The sequence below is a fragment of the Heptranchias perlo genome, chromosome 26 (assembly GCF_035084215.1).
Source record: "Heptranchias perlo isolate sHepPer1 chromosome 26, sHepPer1.hap1, whole genome shotgun sequence".
Classification (NCBI taxonomy): Eukaryota; Metazoa; Chordata; class Chondrichthyes; order Hexanchiformes; family Hexanchidae; genus Heptranchias; species Heptranchias perlo.
The window spans coordinates 18,969,907-18,995,884 of NC_090350.1; the positions used below are offsets into that span (position 1 = coordinate 18,969,907).

General features: G+C 41.3%; 1 protein-coding gene across 4 annotated transcripts in view; it reads right to left on the reverse strand.

Annotated features, from left to right (window-relative positions):
• zmym4.1 (zinc finger MYM-type containing 4, tandem duplicate 1) overlaps positions 1-25,978 on the reverse strand; it is a 127,171-nt gene that overhangs the window by 54,455 nt on the left and 46,738 nt on the right. For 3 of the 4 annotated variants that reach the window (XM_068006460.1, XM_068006458.1, XM_068006461.1), the window contains 8 exons: positions 24,730-24,806; positions 23,274-23,441; positions 20,541-20,619; positions 16,984-17,251; positions 11,861-12,023; positions 7,562-7,774; positions 5,525-5,678; positions 4,412-4,527 (listed from right to left, as the gene is read on the reverse strand). In XM_068006460.1, the coding sequence (XP_067862561.1) occupies positions 4,412-4,527; positions 5,525-5,678; positions 7,562-7,774; positions 11,861-12,023; positions 16,984-17,251; positions 20,541-20,619; positions 23,274-23,441; positions 24,730-24,806 (1,238 nt within the window). The remainder of the gene's footprint in view (positions 1-4,411; positions 4,528-5,524; positions 5,679-7,561; positions 7,775-11,860; positions 12,024-16,983; positions 17,252-20,540; positions 20,620-23,273; positions 23,442-24,729; positions 24,807-25,978) is intronic. The other variant, XM_068006459.1, reaches the window with a different exon arrangement.

Here is a 25,978-nt window from a genome sequence, read left to right on the forward strand (position 1 = left end):
ACACTGCTTCTCACCTTTTGCCAATCTGAGTAGCTACCCTTAAACCCGACTCTCTCTTCTCTGTTTCATAGCCAGCTTGCTATCCATTCTGCTACTTGTCCCTTGACTCCACATGCTCTGACCTCAGTCATGAGTCTACTATGTGGTGCCTTATCGAAGAACTTTTGAAAATCCAAATAGATTACATCCACTGCATTAGATACTAAAACAAGTAACGGGAGGAGGTGGCTCTGTAAACATCGCCATCCTCAATGATGGCGGAGTCCAGCACGTGAGTGCAAAAGACAAGGCTGAAGCGTTTAAAACCATCTACACAGCCAGAAGTGCCGAGTGGATGATCCATCTCGGCCTCCTCCCGATATTCCCACCATCACAGAAGCCAGTCTTCAGCCAATTCGATTCATTCCACATGATATCAAGAAACGGCTGAGTGCACTGGATACAGCAAAGGCTATGGGCCCCATAGTGCTGAAGTCTTGTGCTTCAGAACTAGCCGCGCCTCTAGCCAAACTGTTCCAGTACAGCTACAACACTGACATCTACCCGACAATGTGGAAAATTGCCCAGGTATGTCCTGTCCACAAAAAGCAGGACAAATCCAATCCGGCCAATCACTGCCCCATCAGTCTACTCTCAATCATCAGCAAAGTGATGGAAGGTGTCATTGACAGTGCTATCAAGCGGCACTTACTCACCAATAACCTGCTCACCGATGCTCAGTTTGGGTTCCACCAGGACCACTCGGCTCCAGACCTCATTACAGCCTTGGTCCAAACATGGACAAAAGAGCTGAATTCCAGAGGTGAGGTGAGAGTGAATGCCCTTGACATCAAGGTAGCATTTGACCGAGTTGTGGCACCAATGAGCCCTCGTAAAATTGAAGTCAATGGGAATCAGGGGAAAAACTCTCCAGTGGCTGGAGTCATACCTAGCACAAAGGAAGATGGTAGTGGTTGTTGGAGGCCAATCATCTCAGCCCCAGGACATTGCTGCAGGAGTTCCTCAGGGCAGTGTCCTAGGCTCAACCATCTTCAGCTGCTTCATCAATGACCTTCCCTCCATCATAAGGTCAGAAATGGGGATGTTCACTGATGATTGCACAGTGTTCAGTTCCATTCGCAACCCCTCAGATTATGAAGCAATCCGTGCCTGCATGCAGCAAGACCTGGACAACATCCAGGCTTGAGCTGATAAATGGCAAGTAACATTCGCACCAGACAAGTGCCAGGCAATGACCATCTCCAACAAGAGACAGTCTAACCACCTCCCCATGACATTCAACATCATTACCATCGTCGAATCCCCCACCATCAACATCCATTGACCAGAAACTTAACTGGACCAGCCACATAAATACTATGGCTACAAGAACAGGTCAGAGGCTGGGTATTCTGCAGCGAGTGACTCACCTCCTGACTCCCCAAAGCCTTTCCCCCATCTACAAGGCAGAAGTCAGGAGTGTGATGGAATACTCTCCACTTGCCTGGATGAGTGCAGCTCCAACAACACTCAAGAAGCTCGACACCATCCAAGACAAAGCAGCCCGCTTGATTGGCACCCATCCACCACCCTAAACATTCACTCCCTTCACCACTGGCGCACCATGGTTGCAGTGTGTACCATCCACAGGATGCACTGCAGCAACACTCTAAGGCTTCTTCGACAGCACCTCCCAAACCCGCGGCCTCTACCACCTAGAAGGACAAGGGTAGCAGGCACATGGGAACAACACCACCTGCACGTTACCCTCCAAGTCACACACCATCCCAACTTGGAAATACATCGTCGTTCCTTCATCGTCACTCAAAATCCTGGAACTCCCTACCTAACAGCACTGTGGGAGAACCTTCACCACACGGACTGCAGCGGTTCAAGAAGGTGGCTCACCACCACCTTCTCAAGGGTAATTAGGGATGGGCAATAAATGCCGGCCTTGCCAGCGACGGCCACGTCCCATGTACGAATAAAAAAATTATCCTTGTCTACTCTTTCTGTTACTTCTTCAAAGAATTCAATAAGGCTGGTCAAGCATGACTTTCCCTTCTGCAATCCCTGCTGACTACTCGATTACATTTTTGTTTTCTGGATGTTTTTCTACGACATCTTTGAGTAAAGATTCCATTATCTTTCCTACCACCGACGTTAACCTAACTGGTCTATAGTTCCTTGGACTTGTTCTAACTCCCTTTGTAAATATAAGAACAACATTAGCTCTCTGCCAGTCCTCTGGCACTACTCCCTTTTCTAATGAATATTTATACATATGTAATATTGCCTCTGCTATATCTTCCCTAACTTATTTTAATATGCATCCATGCATATTAAAAGGAGTTAGGGTTTTATTCGCTTTAAGTTTGATTAGTTTATCAATTGTCTCCCTCCTTTCTATCTTAAAATGTCTTTATACCTTTTTGATCTCTTCTTCTAATGTCACAAACACCATGTCAGTCCCCCTGGTAAATAGTTAGGCAAAGTAACGATTCAATATTTCTGCCATTTTGCTGTCGTTACCTGTGAGTTTAACTTGTGCATCCCTTAGTGGCCCTATTCCTACCCTGATTTCTCTTTTGTTATTTATGTGTCTGTAGAATATTTTACTATTTCTTTTTATTTTTCTCGATAACTTAATTTTGTAGTTCCTCTTTGCTTTCCGAATTGTTTTTTTTTGGCATTCTTCCTAACCTCTTCGTATTCCTTTTTGTCATCCTCTCCATTATTGTCTATGTACTTAGAGTTTGCCTTTTTCTTTAGTTTCAAGTTTACCCTTATCTCTTTATTCATCCATGGTGTTTCATTATTGGCTAGTTTGTTCCTGTTTTTTTGGAAGAATATATTTCTCCTGAACTCTATTGATCACCGTTTTAAATATTACCCACTGCTATTCTATCTCTCTCAAAAAAAAATTCCAGTTTACCTTCCCTAGTTCCATTCTCATCCTCTCAAAATTAGCTTTTTTCCAATCTATTACTTTGGTCTTTGTCTTACTTATGTCTTTTCTCAATCATTATTTTAAACCTTATTATGTAATGATCGCTATTGCCTAGACGTCCCCCTACGCTTACTTCTCTTATCTGCTCCGGTTCATTTCCCATTACTAGATCCAGCAGTGATTCCTCTCTTGTTATGCTTCTCACATACTGGGTAAGAAGGGAGTCATAATCCAGAGAACACAAGTTCAAATTCCACCATGGCAGTTTGAGAATTTGCATTCAGATTTTTTTTTAAATTTGGAAATAAAAAGCTGTTATCAGTAAAAGGTAGCCATGAACCTGTTGGATTGCCATAAAAACCCTACTGGTTCACTAACGTTCTTCAGGGAATGAAAGCTGCCATCCATATCCAGCCTGGCCTATATGTGACTCCAGTCCCACACCTCTTAACTGCTCTCTGAAGCGGCCTAGCAAGGCACTCAGTTGTATCAACCCACTACAAAGAATAACAGCTCAAGACATAGGCCCTCCGCCATCTTCTCTGGGCAACTGGGGATGGGCAATAAATGCCAGCATTGCCAACAACATCCACATCCCGAGAATGAATAGAAAAACTATTTAGTTATACTTCTATTTCCCTTGTCTAGAATGTTTCAAAATAAATCTTTAGGCATCTGCTCAAAATTAAATGTCTAATTAAACATCAAAGATCATGTAAATTACTAATACACACATTGAACCAATCTAATTTTTATTACGTATTATTTCTGTAATGCCACCGCTTTTCCAGGCCGCCCCCTTCTCCCATTTAATATACCTAAACAGGAATCCCCTAATTAGAGTAGATGGGCTGGAGTTGCTCATTTGTCTCAACTAACAGCCCACATGTAGTTCTGTCCAATTCCAATTCCAAATTGTAGTTCTATGCTGTAACAAACACAGATTGTGCAAACCACCTGACCACCACCCTGGCTTCTTATTCAGTCTATCACTCTAATCATTTCACACATTTAATACATCGACACGCAAGGGCTCAGATCAGACCAAGTACAGATCATATGGTTACAAAGCAGGCAGAAGAGATGAGATTGCACAAACTCTTCAATGGTGTAAACAGAAATTCCTTGGAAGTTGATAATTTAATTAACTGTTACTAAAGGCCTGTGTGCATTTGGGAGAGCGTGTACTGCCATTAAAAATTAATGTTACACTGATATAATTCTTTCGAGAGTAAACCTCTCCACCAACATTTGTAAACAGGCTTAAAAGCATGTGGAAACATTTTCCTTTCCATTTTAATAAGTCTTATGCCTTCTTCCCCAATATTAACAGCAAATGCCTTGAGCACATTGGCTGCCCAAAAAATCTGCAGTGCCTCATCCCAGTGCTAACAAACCCAACACAGCAAGTTATCTTGTTATGCTGTTGAGGTGAGAGCAGTCCAGGGGTAAAGAAAAAGATTTTTTCATTAAAAGATGTACCTGAAATGATGCCACACAGTTATAACTGCAAAAATTCCGAATACTGCCATCTGACATGGCAAGATGATACTGAGGTGTCATCGTCACTTTACAGTAATTGCATTGAACACTGGTACCTAATCAGACAAATATAACAAAACATCAAGTCATGATACATCCAGTAGTGCTATATTAGCTGCAAGCATCACCTGAAACCGAAGAAATACAATAACATACCAACTAATGACAGACTGAACAGTCCGAAAACAGGCAAGTCACCATTCCTGCTTACTAAACCTAATGGCACATTTACTTCCAGTTACGTGATGCAGCATCCACGTATCAAGGCCGACAGTCCTGCATAATTGTAAGTCAAGTGATCAATAGCTTATGGTGACATTTTTTCAATTGAATGTTTGATTACAGAAGACAGATTAAAGTATCTGCATCACATTAAATCTTCACCAATTAAGAATGTGTTGTGTTAAAAAAACAGAAGTCAGATAAATAAGTTGTTTCAATGTAATTATACTATAACTTTAGATCTCCAGTTAATACGGTTCAGTTATTCAACAAGCCATATTTCACATTCAGCCTTTTCCATCTGAAGTTGAATAAAAACAGATTCATGCAGAGTCCATGTACTTTCAATTAGGGTTTATATGAAACACTGTTAAGTGCATAAAGAGAGATTCACCAACGGGACACTTTTTAAAAAAAAAGTTCATGGTAATTCTAGCTTTTGCCACGATCAGTCTTGGGACAGTGACCTCAATGAAGGTTGGCTCTGAAATCAAAAAGCCTCCTATTCCACAGGTGCACGGTTACCTCATGCAGATAAAATGATATTTTCTGCACTGCACGTCTTCACTGAGGGAATCTAATGCTGAACTTGTTCAGCATGTCAGTATGCTTGCATCATGACACAATCAAACTGACATGGTGCAGCACATTTGCAAGACCAACAAGGGAAGACTGTGGCACCATCAGCAGACCCACAAAAAAAATACCCTACTGCTTGAGACCTGGAAACTGATGGCATCGGAGTAACAAAGTGCCTTAGAGGAGCCAAATACACCTTGAACAATTATGCCTTTCAAAAGCTTTACTCAATATTTGAAGAAATTATACCACTACCTTGTGTAGTTACCATTTGCACTCGGTAGGCTGAAAGGCAATTAACGGAGCAAAATAGTTCAGCTTTTCCAAAAGAGTTTGTGTTTTCAATCATTTCGGCGGATGCCCTCAGAGATTTACACCAAGTGCAGGGAGTAATCTTTGAATTTTTCTGTTGTAAGAATACAGAGTATTAGGTGCGAAACAATGATTCAGACTGTTATATTATTTCACAAGATAATTACAGATAAGGGAGGCCATTCAGCACATTTCATTCATCCATCTCGAAGCACCTTAACCATAAAACACACAAATAATATAAAGGGAGATTGGGACTTGGAACTGGGGGGGGTGGAGGGCGGGGGCAACCAACCTTCCATTATTTGCAGCTTAAGTTTCTTTCATACAAAAGGCATTTTTCAAGCAGACAATGAGAAGTTCAAAGTTTGTTCAGCTCTTCAGTGCAAAAGAAATGAATAACTCTTAACAGTATCTGAAGTATTATTTTCAATCCAATTTTTAATCCTGTTCTCCTGAAGCCACTGACTCATGCTGGGATACAATGTCAAGAGTCCAGCACCTCACCCAAGTGGCCATTCTTTTTGCATGAGCCTGAACACTGCATGCAATTTGATCCTGTCGGGTTTCACATTCAAGTCCAATCCTGTCCTTATCTGGTCCATATACATACACTTTAAAAGAAGTCAATAGGCAATGATCAGGAACATAAAATTTGGATGAATTTTCCCCCCTCTCTACTCCAGCGGTGTTGTGGTCAATTGTGACCCAACACAGATGGCGTTCAAATCTAGGACCCTCATGGTCTGTATGGCTCAGTTCCGGACAGGCACTGTGACCAACTGAGCCAATGGGAAAGCCTCACATTCAGGAGTTTGAAGTCTCTAATATTCATTATTTGAGAGTGGACCTGACATCTGTTAACATTTCCCACAATTAACCATATAGATTGTCTGATATCTGCACTCCAGATTGGAGGCAATGTAGGACTCCAATATTGTTCACTTGTGGGAACAATATCAGCTCCAATTGTGTAGAAATTTGGTGGTGGGGGGGGGGGGGGAACACAGTTATACTGACTGTTCAAATCATCACGGGAAAACTCAAGAACTCTACACATGCAAGAAAGAGATGCAAGATCCACATTTTATCGCAACTTTGCTGGCATATTAAAGGTTTTCTTTGGTTTATTTCATAAAGATTCTCCACACAAAAACCTCTAATCACACCAATTCCTCTCAGCAATAATCATAACAAACACATTACATTGGTATGAAATTTCTCTATTGTAATGCAAAGTGTTGTCAAAGCACCAGGACACAACTGTACTCTATTGTAATTGTGATGATACACTTATCAGGTTTACCTTTCAGTCATCCTATTTTCCCCAGTTCTCTTCATACAATCCATATAACTGTCTGATCAGCTGCTGTTTGTGCAATCTTTTCCCGAGTCTACTGCAGCTTTCAAGAGTCTATTCACCTCTTGAATCTCAAACATCAACAACTAGCTCTCCGGTGGTCTTGCCATAGTTAAAGGAGTGACTCAAGATTACCCTTTCACTTATGAGGACACCTTTTATCAGACACAACAATTCTTAATTAGGTCTAAACATAGAATTCCAGGTGATCAAGTGCAATAGTGCATTCACGTACAACTGAGGTCTGAAAATAAGGCAGGCAGGTACTTTACTTGTGTACTGGTGCTTTAACATGCTATTTGCAGTACTTTTAGCTCACTACTATACTGGTCCTGTCCGTCTACCCATCTTATCAGTAGGTTTACAATAACAATGGACAGCTTGAGAAACATTAGCTACTTTAATGTCCCTGATATGGGGGCAGTTATACAGATGATATTGTGTATTGTTGGGACAGGAATGGAGGAACACATTAAAAAAAATTTGCATTCAAGGAAAACACAGGCATATTAACATCATGTTAAGTAATGTGCAATGTCGTTGTACGAGACTTTGGGGAAGGAAGAGGACTAAAGTCAGGTTTCACTATTGTCATGCTGGTTTAAAAGGCAACAAACCTGTTTAAATGTGGACAAACAAGCAGAACCGCAGAACTTCTTGCACTGGCCTTCTGTCTGAAGCATGTGACATTGCGCAGACCCACTGTAACAATATGCTCCACAGTTATCACAGCAATTCATAGTGAGATTGTTCGCCATTCGAAACTTGGAGAAACATGTATCACTACAAAGTTTGTGTACAACGTTCTGGTAGTTCACTTCATGGCGGACCTGAAATAAAGAATAAAATCTTATGATTGTTGATGATGATAGTTAAGAATATGATTTAAAGTGGTACACATGGCATTTCAATGAGCTGTGGCAATGAAGTGTTCACACACAAAGCTTTGTGCACATTTAATTCCCCAATCAGAGCTCAATCTCCTCGGGTGCCATCACAAGAAGAAATAATTGTAAACAATTTTACAACACCAAGTTATAGTCCAACAATTTTATTTGAAAATCACAAGCTTTCGGAGGCTTCCTCCTTCCTCAGGTGAATGTCAAGAAATCCTCGAACCTTTCGCATTTATAAATCACAGAACAATACCTGGTGATTACAGATAATCTTTCCAACTGCCCGTTGCCAAGGCAATCAAAGTGTTCAGACAGAGAGGTGTTACCTACAGGACCACCGAATATACAAACAACCAAAAAAAAAGAGGCAGAAACATAGAAACATCCTGAAGGAAGAGAAAGACAGCAAATGACCCGTTATATTAAAAACAGATAACTTTTGTTCGCTGGTGGGGTTACGTGTAGCGTGACATGAACCCAAGATCCCGGTTGAGGCCGTCCTCATGGGTGCGGAACTTGGCTATCAATTTCTGCTCGACGATTTTGCGTTGTCGTGTGTCTCGAAGGCCGCCTTGGAGAACGCTTACCCGAAGGTCGGTGGCTGAATGTCCTTGACTGCTGAGGTGTTCCCTGACTGGGAACCCTCCTGTCTGGCGATTGTTGCGCGGTGTCCGTTCATCCGTTGTCGCAGTGTCAGCATGGTCTCACCAATGTACCATGCTCCGGGGCATCTTTCCTGCAACGTATGAGGTAGACAACGTTGGCCGAGTCACAGGAGTATGAACCACGTACCTGGTGGGTGGTGTCCTCTCGTGTGATGGTGGTATCTGTGTCGATGATCTGGCATGTCTTGCAGAGGTTACCATGGCAGGGTTGTGTGGTGTCGTGGACGCTGTTCTCCTGAAAGCTGGGTAATTTGCTGCGAACGATGGTCTGTTTGAGGTTGGGTGGCTGTTTAAAGGCGAGTAGTGGAGGTGTGGGGATGGCCATAGCGAGGTGTTCGTCGTCATCGATGACATGTTGAAGGCTGCGGAGAACATGGCGTAGTTTCTCCGCTCCGGGGAAGTACTGGACGACGAAGGGTACTCTGTTGGTTGCGTCCCGTGTTAGTCTTCTGAGGAGGTCTATGCGATTTTTCGCCGTGGCCCGTCGGAACTGTCGATCGATGAGTCGAGCGTCATATCCCGTTCTTACTAGGGCGTCTTTCAGCGTCGGTCGGTGTCCATCTCGTCTGAGCAGACCCTGTGTATTCGCAGGGCCTGTCCATAGGGGATGGCCTCTTTGACGTGGTTAGGGTGGAAGCTGAAAAAGTGGAGCATCGTGAGGTTGTCCGTGGGCTTGCGGTGGAGTGAGGTGCTGAGGTGCCCGTCTTTAATGGAGATTCGTGTGTCCAAGAAAGAAAATGATTCTGAGGAGTAGTCCATGGTGAGCTTGATGGTGGGATGGAACTTGTTGATATTATCGTGTAGTCTCTTTAGTGATTCTTCGCCGTGGGTCCATAGAAAGAAAATGTCGTCGATGTATCTGGTGTATAGCGTTGGTTGGAGGTCCTGTGCAGTGAAGAAGTCCTGCTCGAACTTGTGCATGAAAATGTTGGCGTACTGGGGTGCGAATTTGGTCCCCATGGCTGTTCCGTGTGTTTGGGTCAAGAACTGGTTATCGAAGGTGAAGAAATTGTGATCCAGGATGAAGCGGATGAGTTGTAGGATGGCGTCTGGAGATTGGCTGTTGTTGGTGTTGAGTATTGATGCTGTCGCAGCGATGCCGTCATCGTGGGGGATACTGGTGTAGAGTGCCGAGACGTCCATCGTGGTGAGAAGTGTTCCTGGTTCAACTGGTCCGTGGGTACTGAGTTTTTGTAGGAAGTCTGTAGTGTCGTGACAGAAGCTGGGGGTTCCCTGTACGATGGGTTTCAGGATGCCCTCGATGTATCCAGAGAGGTTCTCACACAGGGTTCCGTTGCCTGATACGATAGGACGTCCGGGTGTGTTGGCTTTGTGTATCTTTGGGAGGCAGTAGAAGTCTCCCACGCGGGGCGTACGTGGGATGAGAACGCTGAAAGACGCCCTAGTAAGAACGGGATATGACGCTCGACTCATCGATCGACAGTTCCGACGGGCCACGGCGAAAAATCGCACAGACCTCCTCAGAAGACTAACACGGGACGCAACCAACAGAGTACCCTTCGTCGTCCAGTACTTCCCCGGAGCGGAGAAACTACGCCATGTTCTCCGCAGCCTTCAACATGTCATCGATGACGACGAACACCTCGCTATGGCCATCCCCACACCTCCACTACTCGCCTTTAAACAGCCACTCAAACTCAAACAGACCATCGTTCGCAGCAAATTACCCAGCTTTCAGGAGAACAGCGTCCACGACACCACACAACCCTGCCACGGTAACCTCTGCAAGACATGCCAGATCATCGACACAGATACCACCATCACACGAGAGGACACCACCCACCAGGTACATGGTTCATACTCCTGTGACTCGGCCAACGTTGTCTACCTCATACGTTGCAGGAAAGGATGCCCCAGAGCATGGTACATTGGTGAGACCATGCAGACGCTGCGACAACGGATGAACGGACACCGCGCAACAATCGCCAGACAAGAGGGTTCCCTCCCAGTCGGGGAACACTTCAGCAGTCAAGGACATTCAGCCACCGACCTTCGGGTAAGCGTACTCCAAGGCGGCCTTCGAGACACACGACAACGCAAAATCGTCGAGCAGAAATTGATAGCCAAGTTCCGCACCCATGAGGACGGCATCAACCGGGATCTTGGGTTCATGTCACGCTACACGTAACCCCACCAGCGAACAAAAGTTATCTGTTTTTAATATAACGGGTCATTTGCTGTCTTTCTCTTCCTTCCGGATGTTTCTATGTTTCTGCCTCTCTTTTTTTTTGGTTGTTTGTATATTCGGTGGTCCTGTAGGTAACACCTCTCTGTCTGAACACTTTGATTGCCTTGGCAACGGGCAGTTGGAAAGATTATCTGTAATCACCAGGTATTGTTCTGTGATTTATAAATGCGAAAGGTTCGAGGATTTCTTGACATTCACCTGAGGAAGGAGGAAGCCTCCGAAAGCTTGTGATTTTCAAATAAAATTGTTGGACTATAACTTGGTGTTGTAAAATTGTTTACAATTGTCAACCCCAGTCCATCACCGGCATCTCCACATCATGAAGAAATAAGGCATAGCTCCACAGGGAAAGAGATAAAGTTTATATATAAATTAAGGGAGCAGACTGTTCTCATGTACCTCCTTACAGCTGATTACAGAGCAGCAAAGGTCACCTAACTGTCCTCTCAGCTGGGCCTTTTATTTGCCCAAATATACTGAATGCATTCTGCAGTCCATACAGTGACAGGATAACTAACACAGCTAGAAATACAATAAAATTAACTTTCTGCTGCTATGCTTTTTTCGGAATACTCATCCCCAATCTGTTATGATGACTGTACTACACAAGATACAGGAGATTCAAAACCAACACCATAAGTCGTTTGACCAGATAACTCGTGTGACAAAGTTGCAAGTGATGTATGAGAAGCATTCTGAGTGAGACAGAAAACATGTCTTATGGTTCTTTATCATTTAATCCATTTCTACCATATTCAGGGTAAGTAAGCAAAATTAAACGGCTTAAAAAGTTAAAATTTACATTGAATTGGGAACTGAAAAGCAGTGTGGTTCTGGTAAGAGCAGTTCCAATATGTTGCCTCTCAATTGTAACCTCATTTCTAAAAACCATGAATATTTCTTGGCGATCTCCTCACATATGGTAGAACACATATTTTATTATCCAAATTACAGTCATTTATTGAGTAGTGCTCTATTTTTACAAAAAAAATTTCCTTTACAATTCATGAAACTGGAATATAATTCTTATGATACTTTCATTTTGAATTCCCGATCAATGAATGAAAATGTTGTGGAGAACGAGTTACCCACTAAATAGGCGTGGATTATAAAAAAGAGACAGTCTTGAATAGATATTAAACTTACAACAGACACTTTCTGACAAATGCTGCACTTGGTGGTGATATTATTCGTTGTTGAAGCAGACTTTCTTTTCATCTCAAATAAGCAGTTATGGTTACAGAACTCCTTGTATGGGCCCCTACCGTCAATCTGACCCATTACTAGGTCCTTTAGGTTCATGATTTCTCTGGAAAAAAATTTTAAATGACATTTTAAAGAAAATTTCAGCAACTTCCTTCATTTTAAAAATACACATTAACACAAAGCAAAGATGCGTTTTTTTCCCAAAATGACTAAACTAAAACTTCAGGGTGAGTTTCTTTCTCAACATGCTAGCCTCAGAACTATTTCTTCTACCACAATACGTGCTCTACTAATGAGCAGTAGACAGTTTCAAAACCAAGCCAGAAAGATCAAAGTGAAACAAAATATAAATGCTGAAAGTTTGAAACAAAATATAAATGCTGCCTTGTCCAAATACAGATAAAATACCCCATACACAGTGTATGAAACAATACTGGCTGTGGTATTACATTTCAGGTAGTTACTTACTGGTTTACATTTCAGGTAGTTACTTACAATTGTTGCTTTATTTTTTGTACTTCCCCACTTTTCCCTCTCTGGTATTCCAGTTTTCCCCTCCTTTAGCTAGAAGGAGGGAACTGTCCACAGTTGCTGCCAAGATGTGGTAAGCGGTTCCATTTAATGGTGTGGGTTGAGAATTCTCTCACAATGACAACATACAAGTTTGAATATAAAGTCAAGAGAGGAATTCATATGCACACCACCTTGGCTGGGAATCCAATCTTTTACCACTGAAAGACTATGCCAACTGACAATCTATTCCTCTCTGCATCTTCACCTAATGGAACACTTTGAACACTATATCAAACTATATTGGACAGGAGTTTTACTTGGCAAGTTATTTCTGAAAGGATTTGACACAAAGGAACTGGCGAGGACCTGCATGACAATATTTGCAAGAACTATGAGTACCTCAGATTTGCACATTTTGATTCTGCGTCCATCCGGAATTTTCTTTTTTAATTTGATTCTAAAATCCATGGGATATCCTAGCACAAAATGTTTAATCTGACCATACAAAATTAATTTAGTTTTGTAGGTTCCAGAAAAAGGGGAACAGAGACTCGATTAAGTCAAAAAACCATTTACACAGCAATTGTTACTGGCAGTCATGAACAGACACAATACAGGATTAATTCAGGTAAGAGGGAGGAGAAAAGTTACTCAAAGAACACTATCAGCAGAGATGAAAGTCAGAGTTGACAGTGTTGGGTGGACGGGCAGTGTCAATGGATGATGTTGAAATGGATCTTCAGAAGACATTCAGAAAGGTTCGGCACAAGAGATTATCAAAAATGAAATTGGAATTGGAGGTAACTTTGTGACATGGGTTGGTAATTGGTTGGGAGGTAGGTGACAGAAAGTGGAGATATCGGGAACATTCTCTGATTGTCGGGATGTGGCAAATGAGTTCCCCAGGCCTCAGCTTTGCACCACATATATTAATGACTTAAATGAATGAATGGAGAGTTGTATATCCAAGTTTGCAGATGACACTAAGTTAGGAGGTATATAGTAAGTTGTGTATATGGAAACAGGAAGTTACAAGGGGACATAGAGACTAAGTGGGTGGCCAAAGCTATGGCAGTTTGGAACTCAATGTAGTGAAGTGTGAGGTCATCTGCTTTTTATCTGAGAAAGAAATAATCAGAATATTTTCTGAATGGTGAAAGAGTAGGAGCAGTGGAGGAGGGATTTGGGTGTCCATGTGCGCAAATCAATAAAAGCTAGTGCACGGGTACAAAAAGTAATTAAAAAGGATAATGGAAGAGGTTGGCCTTTATCTCAAGGGAGTTGGAATAGAAAAGTGAGAAAGAGATGCTTCAGTTGTACAGAGCCTTGGTCAGACCCCATCTGGAACCCTACATTCAGATTTGGTAACCACGCCTCAGGGAAGGTACATCAGGCCATTTGGGCGGGGTGGGGGGGGTGCATCGCAGATTCACCAGAATGATACCGGGTCTTCAAGGTTAAAATTATGAGGATAGGTTGCATAAACTTAGTTTGTATTCCCTTGAGTTTAGTAGATTGAGGGGTGATCTAATCGAGGTGTTTAAAATGATAAAGGAATTCGATAGGGTAAATACAGAGAAATTATTTCCTCTGGTGGGCGAATCCAGAACAAGAGGGCCTAATTTTAAAATTAGAGCTTGGACAGTTAGGAGTAATATCAGGAAGCACTTTTTTCACACAAGGGGTAGTGGAAATCTGAAACTCTTTTTCCTAAAAAGGCTCTGGATGCTGTCTCAAATAAAATTTTCAAGACTGAGAGCGATAGATTACAATCTGCAGCAGCTGCTAGTAGCTTTTCAGTGACCCCAATGGTCAATCAAATCTGCAACAAAAGTGATTTTTTTTTAAGCTGGAATGCATTTCCCGATGTGTGTGTTTTTTTTCTAATACTCTTCAGTTACCTTCAAGGCAGTGATAAAAAAAATTGTACGGTCACATATTACAGAAATGAGGAAGCAAAACACTTTTCAACTGAGCATGAGTACATATGAATAAAAGGATCCTCTCTGCCATGCTCCCCCCTCCAATATCCAATTACAGTCTGCTCTCCCTTTCCTAATTAAGGCACACTACTCCAAAGCAATAACAGAGGCCTTATAAAAATGATGTAAGTGGAATGGCAGAAAGAGGCATTTTCTCCACCGAACAAGCTCTGAATTTCAGCTGTCTGCAAGGTGGACATCATCAAGCAAAGACAAGGCATTTTCCTGGCAGCCTGGAAGAAGTCATCTAATGATTTTTCTCCTGTCATCCTCAGGATGATAGGTTGGGATGTCAGCCTTGGAAAGAGATGTCTCAGAATGGGCATGAGAGAGACATATATGATACTTAATTGGACAAAGTAAACCCAGAATAGTTCTAGGTGTGCCGGACAACAGGACCAAGTCCAGAGTTATGAAGTACAACTTTAGGACAGGCTGTAGGAAGTATTTCTTTACACAAAGGGTAACTAACCAGCCAGAGGAAAAGGTGATCAACAGCTGGAATGGATGCACAAGAAGGGTGGTTGAGTCCGGACACTGGACTCACTCAAGCAGCATTTAGATGCTATAACGGGAAGGCAATACATCAATACAAAGGCCAGATCAAATTTGGTTGAAGAGCCTTTGTCATCCAAACCTTTGGTCTTGCGACTGAACACCGGGGTATTACGTGCTGCTTTTTTTTTTTGAGGAGTGTCATTTTACAGCATGCACCCAAATGGAATACAGCTGCAATGAAGTCAGACTTGAGCACAGAAGAAACGCATACAACAAACCCTCCCCCCGGTCAAAGACCTCGCCTTTCGTGACCTCAGGACATCCCAAAGCTTTACATCCAATGAATTACTTTTGAAGTGTAGTCACTATTATAATGTAGGAAACGCGACAGCCACTTTGTGCACAGCAAGGTCTCACAAACAACAATGAAATAAATGACCAGATAATCTACATCAGTGATGTTGGCTAAGAGATAAATATTGACCACGACACTGGGGAGAACTCCCCTACTCTTTTTCAAAATAGTGCCATGGGATCTTTTACGTCCACCTGAGAGGGCAGACGGGATCTCAGTTTAACATCTCATCTGAAAGATGGCACCTCCAACAGTGCAGCACCCTCTCAGTACTGCACTGGAGTGTTAGAGTAGATTCTGTGCTCAAGTCTCTGGAGTGGGACATCAACCCACAACTTTCTGACTCAGAGGCAAGAGTGCTATCACTAAGCTAACAAGCTAATTTTTTTACTACTATCTGAGTGGTTCAGTGATTCTACCATGAAAACAATCGAAGTTCAAAGTTGAGCCTACACTGAATCATTCAGAAAACTCAAAGATGAGCTGATAATCAGACAGTCATTACAGACACAAGAATTTTATTATACCGATCACTAAGAAAAAGAAGAAAAAATTTTGGTATGGAGTCAAATTATTTCTTTCCTTCTGCTGAAATATTTCTAGTGGGCACTTTGCCTCACAAGGACACACGAACCATTGTTAAATAAAACAAAATCTTTTGCATCAAAAAGTTAAATAGGCATGGTATCGTGAGATCCTTACAAATAGTGAAATCTTTCCCTATTTTCTCTGAGCATGAATGAAACCTCTCAAGCCGCCAGAAGCAGGTCAACATTCAGTATGGCTTCTGGCCGACATATTAAGACTGGTAAGCAAGTAGCCAGAGAGAAAAAAAAGTTACTTTGTGACGTCATCTGTGGTAACAATTGTTATTACTGGTTGATTGGCCAACCAATGAGCCTGCTAGAAAGCAACACACAGCTAACCAGTCAGCTGCTCAACAGAGGTACCCATTCAATTCTGTTTTAGTTGACCTGTCATGTGGACCTTGGAAGGTGAAGATAGTGCAGAAATATGGAACAACTGAACGGAGTACAAATGGAGAACACATGGGTGTCACTATATAAATGAGGCGTGTAATCTTTGTTTATGTTTAAAAAGTTAAATAAAACAATTTTTGTCCGTAAAAATGCCTCTGTAAAAAGTCAATAAAATAATATTCTTCCCCTTTGAAGTTAAAGAGTAATCTATTTATGGACACAAATAAAATAGTGCTTTGCACACTTCTGTCTTAGGCAAAGACAACTTTCAATAATTTTACAATGTCCATTGGTCTTATGTACAAAGTTACCTGCTTATCCAATTGGTTAGTGTAGTTACTTACCCTAATGTGACCTTATTTAAAAAAGGGACAGCAAGTTAAAATATATATGGATGCTTTGGTGAAATACAAGGCAGTAATCTAATTGAGCAGTTTATTTTTAACTGAAAAAAATGGTCACTTTGAAGCTGATTTGAGATGTCATCCATATAACACAATTATATTTCCACTGGTTAACTATCTTTTACCAAATGAGGCTCAACAGGAATTGCTGTGCTCACTGACAACCTGTCAGTACCAGCTACTGACCAAAAGAAGAAAGCATAACTTCTCATTTTCCTAGGCTAACCTTTATTAGATACATAAACTGTAAGGAAAGACGTTTCATGCTCGCATCAGAGTGGACAGTTAAAAAGCAGTATTGGGAGCAAATATTATTAAAGGCAGGTCATACTTGCTGCAGAGATAGCAGGATTTTTTCGCAGGGGGAAGAGGTCTGGGAGCAGGTGCTGAGAATCCAGTAAGGCAGAGGGTGGAACAGAAGAGCTGAGTTGAACCTTTCCGCTGATAGGCAGTCTGTCCCTTCTGTAGAATCTTCTTACATCCTGAACAGGTGACCCGTACACTCATAGTAGGAGCTGAAGCTGGCTGCCCACTGCCACCTGCAGGTGACTTTGCAGTGCTGGGAGTACTTGGTGTATTTTGCTGCACCAACTGTGATACTGCAAAACAATAAGATACTGTCAACAAAAATAAATATGCTAGAACAAGCATACAATTCCAATGGGCTTGTGTGTGATGTGTGTTCTTTTCTTTTTGCTGAGTACACAAACACCTCCTTTTCAACTTTTTCCCCTAGCTCACACATCAAAAGCAGCCTCCGCTAATGCTGCTCCGAGTGAAGCAGCCATGTTTTTTGGCCACTGGTAAGCGGAGTAGTTGAAACACCTGCAATCTTGTCATACACGCCAGTAAAGAAACTGTCGGTCTTTGCAGCTATTGGAGAAGACATTGCCACCAGCTAAATAGCTGTGACCGATAACATTAAAATAGCTGCACCAGATCAAGTAGAATAATCGCTGCAGAAACCACTTCAAAAAAGGGCCAGGAGCCAGTACAGGTACTACTGAATCACTTTAGAATATGGCCGTTAGCGTGCCTCTACATTAAAATGTTGTGTTTATTTACATGATAAGCCTTTGACATAAACAAGCATTTGAAAGATTTTCAGTGGGTGATGTAAAAGACTCCCAGGCAGCACCGCTGACAGTTCAGCAGATTTACACAATGAATCATCAGGAAGGACCTGGGTTTGATGTCAGCCAGAAGCAGCTGTATGAATTCTACAATTGGTCTCACACTCTTCAGCTCAAGAGGGGAAAAAATCCTGCTCCTAATCACCATCTAGCGATTGCTGCTGGAAGTTCACATCTGTATTGGACAATAGGCAAGAACTGGATTTGGCCCAGCTTTGATGTCCCCATGGTCTAAAATCCTGCTGAACCTCACTGTCAAAGTTCACATATGAATAAAGGTCACCCAGAGGGCAACCAATACCCACAGAACTACACTCCCGCCAGGAGGGAAGAGATGAAAATCAGAAAGGAAAAAGACTGCTAAATATTTTACAGATTTTTTTAAAATATAAATGCAATTACCTCCGTTGATGCAAATATCTATTTGAAAGGGAACATTAGTGTAGAAGCAAGTACTAACAGGTAAAGTATTTAACAGGGGCACATTCAAAATAGAGTTAGGTTTTAATAAAACCAAGAACTATAAATCTCAATGATTGTTAGCAGGCCATATTTGGTAATTATCCCCACACTAATGCTCTAATTTACTTACATGCCATTTCATTTCCAATATATTCAAACAGTATCTGCAGTAACCTGACGGATTTGACAGTTGTTGCAAAATCCTTTTTTCTCTAATGTATAAGACAGCTAAGAATACCTATATTTTCAAAAAGAATTTTGAGCCAGCAGAATAGGGAGGCTCCAGTTGATTACGCCATGGAGTGGGGAGATGCAAGTTTGAGTCTGCAATTCTCTACATAGTTTCACTTTGCTCCTGGAGAGTGAACTCTGTGTACCACTCCCCACTCCCCACCCCCCCCCCAACTTTTACACGTGCATACCTGTTGAGCTCCAATGCAGAATATGAAGACCCAGCTGTATTTATACGAGTGTGTATCAATGCTAGTCAAATCTAACTGATATATTTTAAATAGTATAAAGCAATACAAAAATTGATGGAAAAAAAATTACACAAGGTGCAGATTCGTTTGAGCTCACTGTGTACAATAAAGTAGAACACCAGGTTTGATATGGCGTAAGTGAAAACTCAAAGGCCTGAATTGTGTTGTTTATATTTAGGAATGCAACTGATGGGAGAACTGTGCATATGCCATCAACTGCGATCCTCTAATGTAAAAGCACCTTCTATGATTGTTCATTTGAAATTTCAGTCATGCATCGGGGAAATGACGTGAGAGTGAGTGCGCACATGAGCAAGCTCATAAGAGCAAGGACGCGAGTGAGAGCGACTGAGATCCAAGCCAACCATCAGCACACCTTTCAGCATTGAGTTATACAGCAGGCTTCAAACCTATCCTGTTAGCCAGAGAGAGCATAGGGAAACTTAAATGGAAATAAAATTATAAATTTAAACAAAGCATTACCAAATCTGCCTCTTTTCGCAGAAGGGATCAGTGTCAGAAACACCACGTTTGCATTGTTCTATTGATGTTCTTTGTTCTTGGTCCTGGTTTTCTAATTAAACAGCAACCCACAGGGATAGAATGGAAGTCTGCAGCTTACGTGCACAACACATCTGTGACTGAGGTTTTTTTGGGAATAACTGGACACTCAGCCTTTCTTCTTTGATGCATTGCTCAGAATGCTAGTGTTTTTATTTTGTTTCATTCATTGCTCTCAGCCCAAAACTGGCTCTCTGAATGGAGCACTGGTCAGTTCTTGCCAGTACTTTTAATAGCCATTCAGGTTCTGCCAGAATGCTAGTTTATGGTGAGAGCAGTGAATAGTACAAAACACAAGCATTAACATTCTTTTATAGGATTATCTTTTTGAGCCATGCATTGGATAAAAGTTGAGAAGCTATTTAATGAACAGTTTACTGTTCAGATGTTTAAAAAGCTAGTAAATGTTGAGCAGCAATGTTTCATAACTCCTACAGATTAGTAATGTTACAACTGAGGCAACTGTCTTTCATTAATGGGAAATTGCTACCAAAGTGATCAGTGCAACTGAGCTGCATTGACAATTACAAATGACCACTGTAACAGTATTAGATGGATTTTGATCACCACAAGCAAATGATCACCATAAACGGTAATCAGCAAACCCAGGCATTTTAAATGGAAGACGTCTGTAATGGAGCAGAATCCTTTACGAGACTTTTGCCTGCAATCCAGTACAGAACAAGGTCACTAATCCGAACCTGTTGGGACTGGAGACAGGTTAAACTCGCGATTCATCGCTCACAATTTGATGTATGGAATACTGATGGCTCTAATGAAAGTGGAGCAGTACGACTAACCATTTGAATTTTTAATCTGGGGGGAAATTACTACTTATGTACAGCAGTATAGCATTGGACGAGCACAGCTAATAGTAATGTACTCCAATCCTCCAGCATTGCGGTATTTAAAAAACTCTTACTTCTGACTCTTTATTCCTGGCCTACCTCCCAATGCTGATGTTTTAAGCATGATTTTTAAATTTGGAAGGACTCAGGCTCGTTGTCTTTGCCAAACAACTCCTAGGAATTGCCAACAAGAAAAAGTTCCTTTTAAAACTATGACCTCTGTTCAGGTTACTGACATGTGCAGTCTAGGGCTATTCAGATTAATGGTGTTCTACTGCACAATGCATTTTTAAAATATGTTTGTTAATGCTCTGAGTTTTTTTTTCCATGCTGTTAAGACTTCTTCCTCTATGTAGAAATTCATTGGTCTCTAATTCCACAGCAGTAATGTACAATGCTTACCAAGGGGACTGCCACTCACTGAGAACACTGCACTGATTCGGATATCAGACTCCTGAGGCTTGGAATGTTGGCCATATCCCTGAAATTAAAAGCAAAAATGATTTTTGCTTTCTCACATGCATGTTCAATATACTCTCAGCCTTACACTTTGCTGATATTTGCACTTCCTAAATTACTGGAAAATGACGAGCACAAAATGAAATAGCATTTTGGAGTCACTTTTGTTCGGCAACATGCTGTGCCGCAGATGAGCAAGAAAAATAAATTGGAAAAATGGTTGCTGGGTTTAATTGATAGCGTTCTTGTCCCTGGGTCCACTCCAGGACTTGAGCATGTAATCGGTTCAGTGCTGTACGGAGGGATTGCTGAATTGTTGGAGGTGTCATCATTAATGGACAATTGCTACCAAAGTGAACAGTGCAACTGAGCTGCACTGACAATTATAAATGACGACAATAACAGTATCAGATGGATTTTGATCACTATAAGCAAATGATCACCATAAACGGTAATCAGCAAACCCAGACATTGTAAATGGAAGACATCTGTAATGGAGCAGAATCCTTTACGAGGCTTTTCCTACATTTCAGTTCTGCACAAGGTCACTAATCTGAACTTGTTGGGACTGAAGACAGGTTAAACTAATGATTCATCGCTCACAATTTGATGTATAGAATACTGATGGCTCTAATGAAAGTGGAGTAGTGTGACTAACCATTTGAATTTTTAATCTGGGGGGGAAATTTTTCAATTGTGGAGGGCATGTCACTCAAGCCTACCTGTTCGGGTGAATCTTGAGGATCTAAGGGCACTATTTGAAAAAGAGCACTGAGTTTCACCTGTGTCCTGGCCAACATTCTTTTCTCTGCCAAAAGCAGTTTAGCTGCTTATTTCATCTCATTATTGTATAAGTAATTCACTGAATGTGAAGTACTTTGAAAGATTTCTGAAAGACATGATGAGGTGCTACATAAATGTAAACCTTTTTATTTTAATTGGCTACTCTAAGAGTTCATAATTTCTCATATAGCAAGATCCAGGACTCAGCCCTGCCACTGGGGATTCATAAAAGTTAAGGCTTGGCAAGGACAGAGAACGATAAACAAACATACACTTTTTTTTTTAAAAAAAAGAGACAGAATCAGGTCACCCAGATTGCCCAGTGGATTAAAAACTCCACCTGTCGCAACACCACACTATACAGACCAAAAGGTTGAAGGTTTAATTCCAGCAGTACTGAGCCAGCTGATCTTATCCAGGGCAGCAGTTGGGGTGCTACAATTGCCTTGCTGTCTCTGGGCTAGGGAAGGGAAAAAAGGAAAAAAAAAATCAGGCAGTGCTCGTATGCCTGATTGCAATGCAATGACCCCGTGCTGGAAAGTGCCAGTGTATAGACGTCAAGAGAGAACTGGATCCAGCTCAGCTAACAATGACTCCCACAAGGGAATACCCCACTGCCTCAGCTCACAAATAAATAGAAATTTAGGTGATAATAACAAAGGTACTGGAGAGTGCCAGGCATCCAGGAAACACTGCCCAGGCAGGCAACAGCATCTTTAGGAGAGGTGGGAATAAAATTGGTAAAGAAAGAAAAGAAAAACACAATATGATGTGGGACTGAGAGCAAGAAGCTCCCAGATTCAAACCCTAGTCTTCCCCGAGTTAGCTGATCTACGTTTGAGCAGCAATGTAGCACTATAAATAGCCTCAGTGTCCACAGGTTGTGGGAGGGGATGAGTTTGAAAAGTAAGCCAGAATTTCCAATCACTGTCCAATAACCTTTGTTGCAAAGTGACTTCAAGTGAAGACAGACTGGGCTTGAGTGACATGCCCTCCACAATCGAATACCCTATCAACGCTGATTATGTGAGGTTGTGCGTGAAAAATGATCAGCTGGGTGGCTTATTGCCTCAAGAGAAAACTGGAGTAAAGAGCATTTTTATGTTGTAAAATAACACATGTGGTTCTCCTGCATCACCAACAGGGAAGTTGCTTTCTTTATCTATGGCTATTATTCTCCTTAGAGCAGAGAAGGTTAATGGGAGATTTAACAGAGGTGTTCAAAATCATGAAAGGTTCTGATAGAGTAAATAAGGAGCAACTGTTTCCAGTGGCAGAAGGGTCAGTAATGAGAGGACACAGATTTAAGGTAATTGGTAAAAGAACTAGAGGCAAGATGAGTATTTTTTTTTATGCATCGAATTGTTATGATCTGGAATGCACTGCCTGAAAGGGTGGTGGAAGATGATTCAATAATAACTTCCAAAAGTGAATTGAATAAATATCTGAAGGGGAAACATTTGCAGGGCTATGGGGAAAGGGCAGGGAAATTGGATAGCTCTTTCAAAGAGCTGGCACAGGCACAACGGGCGGAATGGCCTCTTTCTGTGCTGTGTCATTCTATGATTCTATAGCAATAACACTTTAGAGGCTCCAAAAACTGCTCTGTTCCGCCTTGTTATTATCCTCAAAAGTATAGCACTGTCCCACCAATGTGAAGGCCACTGCTTATGTGTTAAAAGCGACTGCAGTTAAAGTACATTAATGCATAGAATACCAGAGGTATTTGTACTGCATTTAGTATTCCCAAAATACATTAAATTTGCATTTCAATAGGAAAACAAGATTTGGATTTATATAACACCGTAGCACATTATATTGCATTGTTCATTTCACTATTAGCAGCTTTATTATTAATCATATTTTGTGCAGTAAAAACAAATTTAACTTTACCTGTAAAGAGTCAGGCTCGTCCTTAATTCTTACACCTGCTTGTGGTGCCAAGGCTTTCTCATATCCTTCATCCAAAGGTTCATCTTTTATTTTCATACCTGGCATGAAACTGGAGTTTGAAGTGTTTTTAGGGGCTTCAGTGTGTCTGTGTGAATTTGAGCTCTTTTCCTAAGATAAGGTGAGGAAAAAAAAACTTTTCTGTGAAGATTTTTAAAAACATTTTTAATTTTCAGCTTACCAGCCACCCAGCTCAATCACTTGATTGACAGCCTGAAAACTGAGAGTCAAAGTACTCTGGCAGTCATTCAAAACGGATTACCTATTTTGGCCAACTTTTTTCCTGTCATGTTTTCAGCTATCAGTGCTGGCTGGAGTAGCATAAGGAGCAGAAATTGTCAGGACCAGTCCATCAGATAGGAATTTTCCAGCTGCTGTGGCTATGGCCTACATCTCAAAAAATTCTTACCAGGTAAGTTAACAAAACATTAGACAAAAATCTTCCTTAGTGAGGATTGTAAATAATATAGCTAAAACTGTGATAAATCAATAAAACATTATAGTCCAATAATATGCTTCATATATCAATAGTACTGTGTTAATAAGGTTGGAACCAGGGAGGCTTCTTTTTAAAATCACAAATTGAGTCTGTTTTGAAGTTCTATATCGTTAAATTTAAGTCTTCATAAGCAAAGCAGCGCACTATCCATTTAAATCTGTTGGTACAGAATCATTCCATCCATTTAAAGGGGATTCATTAGTCTCACTGCACTAGTGAATTTTACAATTAAAAACGGATTACAGTGGTGTTTGGTTACAATGATCTCAATAACCAAATGACCATTATATCTGATAGAACTGTTCTGAGAGCAGACACTCCAATTAAAACTGAATTGAATTTTTAGGCATTCTTTTAATGGACGTCAGTGAAATGGAGTTGATATGTTCCATGGGAAGGCATTCTACATGTCATATGGCAGTTTGTATAGCGCATCAGAGATTTAAACAGAGATCGGCAAACAGCTGCTGCACTGCTCAAACTGTCGGTACTCCATCCAAAATACTTTCCCACGAAAAAGATCAACTTCCTTTAATTAAAGTCGAGTGGAGGAATATTAAAAGTATGCCTCGAAAAAAATCCAAATCCAACAGGAGTGCCTGCTCTTGGGGCTGCTCAGCTGTTTATAAAGTGCTGGTGAGTAGCACTAAGAGCAGGCAATCCCATGACATTTGAATTTAACTTTTAGGTATTCTTCCTTCTTCCCTAAAGGATTTTTCCTTTTTCCCAGCACAAACTGATTTATACAACTGACATGTGCTGATCAGCACAACCTATGGGAGGAAAGAGCATGCTAAATTGCACTGTACGTGGGACTTCAGCTTTTAACACAAAAAAAAGTTTTTATTGGGTCAATAGTGGCTAAATGCTCAGAAGATTTACAATAATGTTATTTCTTACCACCTGTACCACAGGAGCTGCTGTTACTGCTGTTATAGTTGTTTCTGGTTCAATACCATCAATATCTTGCGTTTCATCTAAGAATTGTGAAAATGGTTTTAATAAGTTGTTTACAACAAGAATTCACACTATATAATGCCACAAAAGAAAGTGAAAGCAATCAAGATTTTGACTACTGATAAATTTCAGAATTATATCTACCTCCTGCCCTTCAAGCCCTCCCCCCACCAAAAAACTGCTGCTGTTTAGTCGTCTTCTTGGCTGAGCCGCACGATCATCTTCCCTTAAGTTCCATTCATTGCAGGTTCCAAATCTTTGTAAAATAGTTAGGTGCCACCTTCACAACTCCCTCCATACTAAAAGTTTTCCTGCATGTCCTCAATTATTTTCCCAAATGCTTTCTTGCATTCAGCCATAAGTGAAAACACATCTAGTAGTGGTAACAATTCAATGACTATGAACACACACACACACACACACACACACACACACAGTAGACAAACTACTCAGTATAGATCAGTGATCAAGTTCTCCATTGATGGAAAAAGTTTAAATCAGAATACTAAAGTCTGTTAGTAGCCACAGGTGAAAATTACTGGGAGCATTGCTTTAAACTTTATGTATGCCCATGAAGCCCACTGTATGCACCTAAGCTGCCTATGACTCCTGCTCAAAACTATATGCTCCAACTTGTACAGCAGCCAAGAATATGGGATAAGAGGATGGTACTTGGGAGTATTCTTCACCAAATCTCTAGATCCTATACTATTGTAGCTACCTCCTCTACCAATTTTCTCCCTCCCACCTGGTATGCACCGTTGCATAAGGATCAAGTGGAAAAAGCCTGAAGTTACTTTTTTTTTAAAAATCACTACATGCATGTATGTAGCACATCTTTTTATTTACATTTCAGATTTTCCCCCCAGTTGGTTTCCATGCACTGGCCCAAGTAACCTAAGGGGGAAACCACTGCATTGGGGTGACTGCTGCCCACAGAAAGAGGAAATGAGCAAGCAAGTTGGGAGCTATATTTTTTGCCCTGCACGATCTGGGAGTAAACCCCATAGACACAATGCATGGTCAATGCACTTCTGAAGTTAAGAAATGTTTTAGGAGTAAATCCTCAACTAGTGAGGTATATCTTGGTAAACTGCGAGTTCAGGTGTTTCCTAAAAGAACCCGGAGACTCAGAAAATTAGGACGTGAACCTGACACACTTTTGGAATGCTAATTGCAACATCAATTGGTG